The 11,721-nt window shown below is 52.0% G+C and overlaps 2 protein-coding genes across 5 annotated transcripts in view; one reads left to right on the top strand and one right to left on the bottom strand.

The window, feature by feature from the left end:
* The window catches only part of MCRS1 (microspherule protein 1), a 9,968-nt gene extending 6,302 nt beyond the window's left edge, over positions 1-3,666 (top strand). For 2 of the 3 annotated variants that reach the window (XM_003793615.3, XM_012807511.2), the window contains 7 exons: positions 1,634-1,709; positions 2,020-2,048; positions 2,167-2,259; positions 2,425-2,507; positions 2,659-2,746; positions 2,973-3,100; positions 3,212-3,662. In XM_003793615.3, coding sequence (XP_003793663.1) covers positions 1,634-1,709; positions 2,020-2,048; positions 2,167-2,259; positions 2,425-2,507; positions 2,659-2,746; positions 2,973-3,100; positions 3,212-3,298 — 584 coding nt within the window. In that variant the 3' untranslated portion in view covers positions 3,299-3,662. Of the gene's footprint in view, positions 1-1,633; positions 1,710-2,019; positions 2,049-2,166; positions 2,260-2,424; positions 2,508-2,658; positions 2,747-2,972; positions 3,101-3,211 lie in introns of all 3 variants that reach the window. The other variant, XM_023515372.1, reaches the window with a different exon arrangement.
* The window catches only part of KCNH3 (potassium voltage-gated channel subfamily H member 3), a 21,192-nt gene continuing 13,119 nt past the window's right edge, over positions 3,649-11,721 (bottom strand). For both annotated transcript variants that reach the window (XM_003793613.3, XM_012807509.2), the window contains exons 11-15: positions 7,058-7,275; positions 6,046-6,377; positions 5,529-5,635; positions 4,687-4,763; positions 3,649-4,605 (exon numbers count right to left, since the gene is read on the bottom strand). In XM_003793613.3, coding sequence (XP_003793661.1) covers positions 4,006-4,605; positions 4,687-4,763; positions 5,529-5,635; positions 6,046-6,377; positions 7,058-7,275 — 1,334 coding nt within the window. In that variant the 3' untranslated portion in view covers positions 3,649-4,005. The remainder of the gene's footprint in view (positions 4,606-4,686; positions 4,764-5,528; positions 5,636-6,045; positions 6,378-7,057; positions 7,276-11,721) is intronic.

Below are 11,721 nucleotides of genomic sequence, written 5' to 3'. Positions count from 1 at the left end.
AAAAAAAAAAAAATAGGCAGGCACCTGTAGTCCCAGCTACTCGGGAGGCTGAGGCAGGAAAATAGCCTAGGCCCAGGAGTTGGAGGTTGCTGTAAACTGTGACTCTATAGCACTCTACCAAGGGTGATAAAGTGAGACTCTGTCTCTACAAAAAAAAAAAATAATAAATAAAATAAATGTGACTGTCCATTGCCTTCTACATGTCTGCTCAGTTTTTTACATAGTTGTGAACATGAAACTTCAGCTGTGCCTTTCACTTTACTTCTAGGGTCCTGCAGCTTCTAGTTTGGAAAAGGTATTCCTGCAGGAGGATTTTAGAAAATCTCCCTTATCAGAGGGAAGCCTGATCTTTCATTCCTAAGGACCTCTGATTTTAGTGGGTCAGGGGGCAGCCTTCTTTATTCCCCCAGCTTCCAAAATTCTGCTTTCTCATACTTAGTATCACTGAATTTCCAGAGACACTGGATAAAATTTATTTTCACTGCTAAAGCTAGTTGCCTTGTCACTATTTTGGGAGTTGTTTTGTGTAAAGTTATTTTTTTTAACTGAAAGCCTTATCTTAAAAGTTTTATTTTTTCCATCAAGAGTCTTTATATATGGGTATTTGATTTCTCCTTTGCCATTTAGAGCTGGGAGTCCCTAGGAACAGGTGGTAGACACTGCTCAGCTGTCAGATCAGCTGAACATTAGATTGGTCAAGTTTTAGGCAGCTTCGGGTGGGCAGAGGCATGTGGTGGTGTGGGGGAATTCCCCAGTCCCTGCCTCCCCACACAGTCTGACCTAAGGGGGAAGAGGAAGGGAGCATTGGCAGCCCCATGTAGGTCCCCTCACTTCTTCAGCCAATAGTCACGTGGCCACTAGCTGCCACAGAGAAGACCCTGCAACCCTGGGAACAGCTGGCCTAAAGGCAGAGGTTCTTAGATGTTTGGGGCCCTAAGCCCTGTTACATTTTGACCAGGAAAAAAACTAAAAAACTTTCACGAAGTAATACTTAGCTTGAATGTGTCCCCATGGGCACTGATGTGATTCTTATTCCATTTCATTTTTTGAAAAATAAAACCAATTTCATGATCCATTACCATCTCATTACTCCCAAATTGAAAAATACTGGCTTATGTTGGAGCAGTTCCCCACTGAGACCTGCTTTCTAAGTGGGTCTTGACTGGCATGTCCTCCTAGCCCCTGCAGAGGATGGTGGGAAATGCTGGGGACATGTAATGTGGAGGAAGGAGAAGTTTGGATTTGGAATCAGGAGAGCAGGGCTTGAATCCTGGCTCTGTCCCAACTGAAGCCATAGTTCAGCTGCCTTCCCGTGTCTCTTTTCTGACCTATAAAGTAGAGCTAATAGTAGTAGTGCCTTCCCTACTTGCAGCCATGTGAATCAAGAGCTCTGTGTACACTGAGAAGCCCATGCAAAATTTCAGTTTTAATTTCCTTCCCTTTCTAGAACCACCACAGCCCTTAGCTAAACCTAGGAATGCATCATGCCGCATCAGAGCACTCCCTCACCTGTGTGGGGCTCTTCACCCAGGCTTGGTTATTGCAGTTTCTCCACTTGGCTCAATTGTCTGCTCTGCAGCTTGGGCTTGAGTAGGACCCTCAATGCTCACCGTTCCTCTTGTCATTTGTTCAGTGCAGCCACTGCCCAAGGGGGACCAAGTGTTGAACTTCTCCGATGCAGAGGACCTAATTGATGACAGTAAGCTCAAGTGAGTGGCCGGCCCACAGGCAGGCATGAGAGAATTGAATCACTCCCCTGGGGTAGAGGCCCAGCCCTCAAGATTCCTGTTGTAGCTGTTGGTGCTTGGTCCTCTTTGCTGAGGCCCCTTGCTCCCCTCCTACTAGGGCCCTCTTAGATTCACCCCTTACCTTTATCCCCTCTCTAGCTCCAGGGAAGCTGGCTAGGCCAAGGCTATATACATAGCCTTCTAGGCCACTTGGCTAAAGGGGCTCAGGGAGACTCTAGTAGTAGGTGAGCTGAAAGTGGACCTAATTCACCCTTCTCTTCTTGCCCCTCAGGGACATGCGAGATGAGGTCCTGGAACATGGTAAGTGTGCCCTGTTAGAGACCATGAGGGGATAGAAGCTTCTGCTGGCACAGAGAGGACCAGTACCAGGTGCTGGTAGGCTTAGAGTGTCCTTCCTTGCCACCCTACCTCAATCCAGAGCTGACGGTGGCAGATCGGCGCCAGAAGCGAGAGATCCGGCAGCTGGAACAGGAACTGCATAAGTGGCAGGTGCTAGTCGACAGCATCACAGGTGAGGAGGCCCAGGGACCAGAAGGTTCACTCTTCAGCATCCCTTAGCTAGGTGGGCTCTTGTTTCCTGGGTCCAACTCCTTTCCCTTGCAGACCTTGCCCTGGTTCCCTGTCTTCCACCCTGGCCCTCAGGAGTGGCCTCTTCTGAACTCTGCTTTTCCCCCAGGCATGAGCTCTCCAGACTTTGACAACCAGACGCTGGCAGTGCTACGGGGCCGCATGGTGCGGTACCTGATGCGCTCTCGCGAGGTGAGACAGGCTTCCCCCTCTCACTCTTCCTAGGCATCCCTTCTCTCACTGCCCTTTGTATAGTCTTTTGATTTCTCATCTTTTCCTGGCCTGCATGGACTTCCTCCCCCAACTCCTCAGGTCCCAGCCCTCATCTGCTCCATTTTCCCAGATCACCCTGGGTAGAGCAACCAAGGATAACCAGATTGATGTGGACCTGTCTCTGGAAGGTCCAGCCTGGAAGATCTCCCGGAAGCAAGGTACCAGCCCCTTGTCCCAGCAGGAAGCAGTGTGAGATGTCCTTCCCGGCCTGCCGTTTCTGTCCCTGGGGCTTGGTGTCATGGGAATCTTCATGGAGCATCTGAAGCAGGGCCTTAGGGAGCCAGCATTTCAAGACAGGGGACTTCTAGGTGCCTTCTTACTCCTATCCCCAGACTTCTCGCTCTCTTTGGGCCTCCCATTTTCTCCCTTTTCCTATTTGCACAGGTGTCATCAAGCTGAAAAACAATGGAGATTTCTTCATTGCCAATGAGGGCCGGCGGCCTATTTACATTGATGGACGGCCTGTGCTGTGTGGCTCCAAATGGCGTCTTAGCAACAACTCCGTGGTGGAGGTGAGCTGGGAGGGAGGTGCAAAGGCCAGGGCAAGACGTGGGTGTGGTAAGCCAGTACATGGGTTTGGCCCTAGTCCCACTTCTGACCCCAGCCTCCTCTCCCTCACTTAGATCGCCAGCCTGCGTTTCGTCTTCCTCATCAACCAGGACCTCATTGCCCTCATCCGGGCAGAGGCTGCCAAGATCACACCGCAGTGAGGAGTGGTAGCAGGACCTTTAGGCTCTATCTGGTCTCAGTTTCCTCTGCCATTCCAGCCCCCTTGAGCTGGGAATTCAGGTTCCTAGAAAAACCTTCTGTCCAGGGTGAGCAGCAGGAAGCCCAGCTGCTAGCCCACTGATTTGAGCCTAGAGAAAGGGTGGGGCTGGCACCATGAAGCCAGTAGAGGCTGGGACCTGTGGCTTCCCTAGAGCCAGAGCCCCTCCCCCTCTTTCTCTCTCTGCAGACAACTCTCCCTTTCCTCCCCTCAGATTGCCACCTTCACTCCCGTCTCCAGCTGATTAGCTTCAGACTTTTCCTTTATTGTTTTTCTTTTGTAAATAAAAAGCACCATGTTCCAAAGTAGTTTCTTTTATTATTATTTTTAACATAAAAAATGTGGGGATAGGTGGAGGCAGGGGCACATGCAGGGGATGGCAGAACCCCTCTTTGTCCTCAGACCTGTGCCCCCGAGCCTGCAGAAAGAGACCAGGAGCTCAGGGCTCCGGGAGTAGGGCCTGCCCCAGAGGCTCTAGTCCACCCTCGCTGAGGGTCAGGGGCCAGGCCTTCCTTCACTCTCAGGTTCCTTGCCCTGAGCCAGCGGGTAGCACAGAGTCCTGGGGGGTGGTACCACCCTTCCTCCATCCTGAGGTTGGTCAAAACAGCAGATGGCAGCATGTCTGGCAACACTGAGTCCTGGGGCTGGCAGTCAGACCCCTGTGCCTTCTTCTTGGGTCCACTGGACTGTGCCAGAGCCATGGCAGCCAATAAGCACCATCTCTAGGCTATGGGGGTCCCAGGGCAAGGCCAGGCCTCCTGACCCTGGTGGGGGCTCTCCAGTGCTGGTAGCCTCAGCTTGGCTCACAGGCTCTGGGGGCCCAGTCCTAGCCCCTTCCTCAGAAGGAGGAGGTGAAGCAGGGGTGCTGGGCTCAGAGCCAAGTTCTCCTGAGCCGGGGGGCTCTGAGTCTGAAGTGGAGGTCCAGAAAGCTGTAGCTCGAGGCCATGGGGAGCTCTGAGATGCTGGGGGGCCCCAGGGCCAGGGTGCCATGAGGGGAGGGGGCCCCGGATGAGGGTGGGGCCAAGTCCCACTCAATGCAGAGCCAGCTGGGGGCTGCAGACAGTAGGAGGATGCCCCTGTGTCCACACACAGAGGCTGCAGGAGCCCAGAGGCACTGGCTGGGCATGGCCCCTCTCCTGGCTCCTGAGGACACAGGCCCTCCCTATGAGGTGTGAGGACCAGCTGTACAGCCTGGCGAAGTGATTGCAGTCCCTCCCTCATCTGCAGCACCTGCTCAGACAGCTCCACCACCTTCAGGAGAAGTACAAAATCGGGTCACATAACAGCACGTCTGCCCCATCCCTTCCTGCCTCCACCCTGCCCCTTACCCACCGCCTGCCGCAGCTTGTCCAGGGTGTCTGTATTCCTTGCCTCGCCAGGCCCAAGAGGGACAGTGAGCAGGCCACTCTCTGTGGGTAGTAGGATGGGGTTATCAGCTGGGGCTGGTAAGAAGAGACAGATAGTGTGGAGTCCAGGCCTCTGCCCCAGTTAGAATAGACCTCACTGAACCTCCCAACTCCAAGGATCATCACTTCTGGCCTCAGCCAAGGTGCTGAATTTTGCCCAAACTGCCAGGGGCAGGGAAAACACCTCCTAGCAGCCCGCAGTCACACTGCTCAGCACTGTCCTCCCCTCAGAAAGTTGTCCTTTGTGTCTGTCCTCTGTCTGTCCCCCAGGGAAATGGACATTCCTAGGAGCTCATTACCTGGCCCACTTCCCAGGCCTGCCTGGCCTGGCCTAGAGTCCATTTCACCCCTGGTTCCCCAGACCTCTATCCCCCCACCAAGTCAGACATTATGCTAAAGATTTTAGTTACATAATCTTAGTTAACACACAACAACTCATCTTATAGGATTAATCTTAGTTAACACGCAACAACTCATTTTATAGGCAGGGAGCTAGGGCCAAAGAAGCCAAGTTCACACTGCTTGAAAGCTGACAGAGCAGGGATCCAAATCCAGTTCCCAAGTACATCTAACACCAAGGCACTAGTTTAACACCCCTGTGCACTTGGCACAGGTCGGGGGTGGGGTGGTGATGAGCAAGAGGGCTCCCAGGCAGTCTGTACTCTGCCAGTTTCTCTAACACCGAAGGCTCAGAGGCCAACAATGCTTGAGATTCATAGGACAAAGGGGCTGTCCCACCAACCTAGCCCATGCCCGGGCCCCCAGTACCTGGTCCAGGGGAGGGACTGCTGCTACATTCCGGGCCAGACTGCCCCACGCGGAAAGAGAACTTGGGCTGGTCCGAGCTACAGCCATCCTCAATGCCATCTACTACCCTGTGGACCCAGGTGCCAGGACAACATATCAATGGACAGGCAGCCACTGCAGTGTCACATGAGACAGGATTTCCCTGTGTCCACAGTCTGTAGGAGGCTGGAGCTGACCAGGAGCCCTTGGGGTCTCAGGAGAAAGCTAACAAGTGGCCCCTTCCCATAAAAGCTGGCAGTTCAGCAGGGAGGCCAAGCTTGAGCAGTGTGAAACAGCAAAGGTTTGGATTATGCCATGTACCAAACCATGGGAGGGGGCAGCAGCAGGAAGGAACAGCCAAAGAAGGCTTCCTAGAGAGGTAGGCAGAACTAGGCAAGCTGAGCAGGAGTTAAGATGGAAGGAAGGGTGCCCAGGGCTGGGGTGTGCCTGGCTAGGATCTCAGCCTTATTGCCACCATCTCTGCCCAGGACCCACTTACCTTGGGCTCAGATCTGGAGGCAGATTCCATGGCATGGTGGGCAGCTGTAGCCCCTCTAGTGTCCGTGGGGGAGCAGAGGGACCAGCCTCAGTCTTTGAAGCCCCAGCCCTGCCTGGCCGCCCTCTGCCACCTAAACGTGACCGGGGTGCAGTTCGGCGTGGGGATAGCAGCTTGGCAGCTGAGGATGAGGAGGTGCAGCCAGGAGACAGCAGGGGGCTAGAGGGCTCATCAGCTGGAGCTGGGGAGGCTGCAGGGCCCTGCTCCCCATCTGTCTCCTTCTCCTCCAGTGTGGACATGAGGGTATTGTCACCACTCAGGGAGCTGGTGTCCACCTGGAGACAGTGGGGGACAGTGAATTGACATGGATGGCCACTGTTAATGTCCTACTTATCTCCCCTACCAAGGCTTCATCTCCCCTAGAAGTGATAAGCTATCTTTGTTAAACAGAGCACCTAGTGTCTGCCACTCCACAGAGGAAGAGGTCCAATTTGGAGGGGAAACCTGCTACCATGAAGCTGCTAAGCCCTGAAGGGCTCTCTAAATTCCACCCCTCTACTTGGTCTCTAAGGCTAACTGAATTATCTAAGAGAACAGGGCTCTAAAAACTGGTTTGGAATTAGTGTCAGAATCCAGACAAATGCAAAAAGTCCTTAGAACAGCCCCATTTCACCATCAAGAAGCAGGGGAAGCCCCAGAGCTGTCTTGAGAAACAGCTTGGAGAGGTAGTGCCTGTCCCTGCCCTGCTCAGCCCCAGACCCTGGGGGCCACTCCTCCGGCTGCACCCTACAAGGTTCCTCGTCTGTTTCCAGGGCACTCAGCTTCCATCACTAAGACTTTGCTCTGGGCAAGGCAAGGTTATCTTAGATAAGCTGAGGAGGGCCAGGCTAGGGCCGTGGGTATGAATAGGCAGGTAGAGTGGGGCTTCCACCCTGGTCATGCCTCATGCACAGCACCACCCGAGACCCAGGTTCCTTGGCACCCAACCCTTTCCACACATACCCAGCACCCTCACCTCTGCAGTGCCTCCCCCAGCACCCAGGTTGTAGCTGAGCTCCCCTCGGAGACCGCGGCTGAAGCGAGGGGCAAACTCAGGATACAGTGCAAGGCTCTCATGCAGCCCCGCAAGCTGCAGACACTGCAGGACACAATATGTCAGCCCCTTCACATCAGCATTGGCCTTTACCACCTGCTCTCGCCGGGGCAGCTCACAGCCAATCAAGTCACCCTTCCCTGGGGAGAGGAAGCAGAGGTCAGCAAGGCTTAACCCTCAGCCACAGGAAGTCCCCTGTCCCCCAGCTGCTGAGCTTCCCTCAGCAGTGGACCTTTTCAGCTGAGACCCATTGTGCAACCTTGTAGCAGGCAGAGTGGCCTGGCCCCTGCTGCCTGCCTCCCTGTCTTCCAAAAATATTTGGGAGCAAAGCCACCATGCAGAAACATCAGAATTTCAGTTCTGATAGAATAAACCATCCTAGTGGTCTCAGGCTGGCCCTGTAGATTAGAATTCCATGGGGAATGGCTGGGCACAGTGGTTCATACCCGTAATCCTAGCACTCTGGGAGGCCAAGGCAGGTGGATCGCCTAAGCCAGAGGGAGACCTTGTCTCTAAAAGTAGCCAGGCATTGTGGCAGGGCCTGTAGTCCCAGCTACTTGGGAGGCTGAGGCAAGAGAATTGCTTAAGCCCAAGAGTTTGAGGTTGCTGTGAGCTGTGATGCTACGGCACTCTACCGAAGGTGACAAAGTGAGCCTCTGTTTGATAAATATAAAAAGAATTCCCTGGGGAAGTTAGACCAAACTCCCAGCTCCCCACCCCCCACAGTATCCCAGGGTGTCTATAGGAGACTTCACAATCTGATATCTTAAAAAAGAGGCGATTCAGGTACAGCTTGCCCAAGGAAAAGTGTTTGGAACCAGCAATTTAAAGCCCCATGTGGCACAGTGAAAATGTCATGTGGCCAAAGTACTTCTTCCTGGGCCCTGGCTGCTCTTCTCTACTGGAGATTGCTGAATTTAACTGAGTCCATGGAATTTTCTTGATTTAGCCAGAAGGGGTCAATGGAGGGTTTCCCCATGGAAAAGGGAATTTGACATCTGGCTGGAATTGCCACCTGGCTGACAGCAATTATAAAAGGGTATCAATTAGTCTTCAGCCCAGTGTCAGAGATGGTGAATTGTGTGTTTTAGGGGGAGGGCATGTCTTGAAATCAATGAAATAGGATGTTTGGCCAGGGACTGGTAAGGATTAAATGAGTTAATGTAGATAAAGTGCCTGACACTAAGACCAATAAAAGTTCATTTCCCTGGCTAGGTGCCATAGTCCAGTGAGTAGGGCGCTGGTCATATGCACTAAGCCTGGAGGGTTCAAATCCCGCCTGGGTCTGATAGACAACAATGACAACTGTAACCAAAAAATAGCCAGGAATGGTGGCAGGCACCTGTAGTCCCAGCTACTTGGGAGGCTGAGGCAAAAGAATGGGTTAAGCCCAAGAGTTTGAGGTTCCTGGGAAGCACTCTATCTCAAAAAAAAAGTTCATTTCTTTCCTTTCTTTTCCAACAAAAGACCCCTATAGATCATTCTCCACAGGGATAGGCCCAAAGTCTGGGCTCAGGCAGAGCACTAACTGGCCTCCAGGCAGTTCACCCCATTGCCAGACAACTCAAACTATGAGAAAGTGTTTCTTTATGCTTACAGGCAAAGGATGGCTACCACTCCTTCCTGCGGGCCACCTCAGGCTGCCAGGAGCACACACTGAGGCGTGAGGTCTCTAAATGTTTCTGGACTTTTGCTCAAACTTAAATGTAGAAAGCACCCCCATTAAATGGGGGGTTTCCTTGGTTTCAAACCATCTTTCTTGTTCTTGCTGAGAGCTGTTTGGATCTCAGTGTGATCACCTGAGGAATGAGCTCTCTTCTCCTTGGTGTCCTCTGAAATAGGATGTGTGTTTCTTGTCTTCCTTCAAGAGATGAGATATGCTGGGCACAGTGGCTCACGCCTGTATTCCTAGCTCATCAGGAAGTGGGAGGATTGCTTCAGACCAGGAGTTCAAGACCAGCCTGAGCAAGAGTGAGACCCGGTTGTTACAAAATCGCAAAAAATCGAAAACTAGCTGGGCATAGTGGTGCACACCTGTAGTCCCAACTACTCAGGAGGCTGAGGCAGGAAGATCACTTAAGCTCAGGAGTTTGAAGTTGCAATGAGCCGTTATGATGACGCTACTGCACTCTAGCCCAGAAGACAGAGTAAGACTCTGTCTCTAAAGAAGAAAGAAATGAGAAACAGAGTCTCGGGAACTAAGGCTGCCTTCCAGGTTGGTGTCTTAGGTCATCAAATCCTTCCTTACTCACAAGAGACTTTTCACAGACAAAGGTCAGGGTCAGAAGCTACACTGGTGAATGTGGGTGAGCCTCAGTTGCCAGGAGCAGGCAGGATGCAGCCAGGTAAGGTGAATCTGGGGTAAGGCAGCAGCTGGGGGAGTTGTGGGTGCAGAAAGCCAGGCCCTGATTGGGGCTGGGAACCAGTTTTGGGGCACTCATCAGGGCATCCAGAGCCTCCAAGTGAATGGGGAAATTGTTCATCCAGAACAAATGGGCCAGAACAGGATAGCCTGATGGGGACATAAGTCCTAGTACTAAAGACATCTTATAGGCAAAGGCCCAGGGCACAGGCAATGGCCATTCCTGTGGCTCTGTCAGTAGTGAACACTGAATGTGGCTATTCTGAGAGTTGGAGCCTGGCACCAACCAGTGAAGAGCATCTCTGAGGGCTTGTGCCAGCTCCCAGCCACACGCTTCCTTGGCTCCAAGCTGAAAACCATCTGTTGAGTAATCCATGCGACAGTCTTGCTTTGGGTTGACCAGTATTCAATGGTCAGAATCTGTCTTTGTGCCCTTCTGAATCTCTCCAGTTCTCCATCATTCCTTGAGGATTGCCAGCCACTTGAGTGGCACAACTATTTCTTCTCAGTCTGGCATAAGCTGATCTAGGCCCAGAAGCCAGATGCAAAATGAAGGGTGTCAATAGCCTGTCATCTCTCTCAGGGTCCAAGGTAGTGCTTTCCCTCCTGTTTCCTGCTGGAAGATCACTCTCCTGAAGGGGCTAAGAGTGCACATACAGTACCCACTGGGGCCTTGAGCAACATTGTACCAACTTTCTGCTTCTCTCCTACTTCTTATCTTCACTTTGGATTGCCAGGCTAGTGATAAACCTCATTCCCCTCTCAGGATTGCAGCTGTCCCCACAGTGAGTCTACACATGCCTTGGCTGCCTGACGGTTCAGCTGTGGTCATCTATGCTCGGGTCACCATGTCCCTTTCATCCTGTGTGGGTGCCATGAATACCCAAGCAGGTCCCAGTGTTCCCCACCCTGAAGAGTCACCCCTGAGTGCCTCCCACAGCTACAGTGCTATGCTCCTTGTTAGCAGCTTTTCATGGATGCAGTCTCAGGTTTACCAGGGAACTTGAATATGCTTTCCTGAAGCCAAGGGTGCACGTCCACACCTGAGATTATTCCCTCTCTGTAGGCACCATTACCTTCAGAGTGCCTGGGAGCACCATGCGAAGAAGTGTGAGAGTTAGGGCCAGGCAGACAGTTCCAAGCCTAGTTGGTCAATCTCTACCTGTTCACTAATCTCTCTGACCTTGGCCTCCTTCTATGCAAAGTGAGAATAATATTATTTCCTACACCACTGGGTTCTGGGAGGTTTAAGTAACACAAACCATGTGGGGACTGGGACTGGGCTAGTCATGCTAGGAGACCCTGTGATCGGCACAATGATTTCAGTTCCATAACTGCAATCTCCTTGTCCTCCTCTAGGGAGTACTTCCTCATTCTCACATCTTTCTTTCTTTCTTTCTTATTTTTTTTTGAGACAGAGTCTCACTCTGTTGCCCTGGGTAGAGTGCAGTGGAGTCATTAGAGCTCAGAGCAACCTTAAATTCTTGGGCTCAAGAGATCCTCTTGCCTCAGACTCCCAAGTACTGGGACTACAGGCACCTGCCATGACACCTGGCTAGTTTTTCCATTTTTAGTAGAGATGGGGTCTTGCTCTTGCTCCAGCAATCTTCCTGCTTCAGCCTCCCAGAGTGCTAGGATAGCACAGTTGGCCTATTCTCACATCTTTCTTTTGCCAAGAAGGGAAATATATACAATAGGACCTCTGTAAGTTGACCACCCAAGGGGCTATAACAAACTGGTCAACACATGGAAGTAGTCAACATAAGGAACGAGGCCTATTGTACTGACACATACATGTGGTGAATGGTCTATGAATTAGATCAACTTAAGGAGGTGGTCAATGTAGGGAGGTGTCAATTATGGAAGTTCTACTGCATGCTGTAAACACCACTTTTATCAGATTGCCTCTCCCTGGCCATTTGGAGACTGAGCTCTGCTGTCACCCATCCTGGCTCTGGGCTTACTCTGTGATCGGCCACAGGAAAGTAGCATCCCACCTCTCCACCCAACCCACAGCACAGCTTTTTTTCCTTTTCTTTTCAGCCCTGCCTGACCATCCCCAGCACTTCCATCCTCAGCATTTGATTTTTCTCCTAACAAGAAGTGCTTCTCCCATCTGCTCGCTCATTGATTGGCTCCTTTTAAAAGACAGGTCCCAGGGCAGCACCTGTGGCTCAGTGGGTAGGGTGCTGGCTCCATATATCGAGGGTGGTGGGTTCAAACC

Source organism: Otolemur garnettii, unplaced genomic scaffold (genome assembly GCF_000181295.1).
Source record: "Otolemur garnettii isolate 467f Iridium unplaced genomic scaffold, OtoGar3 scaffold00070, whole genome shotgun sequence".
Lineage (NCBI taxonomy): Eukaryota > Metazoa > Chordata > Mammalia > Primates > Galagidae > Otolemur > Otolemur garnettii.
This window is presented reverse-complemented; position numbering and strand designations above follow the sequence as displayed.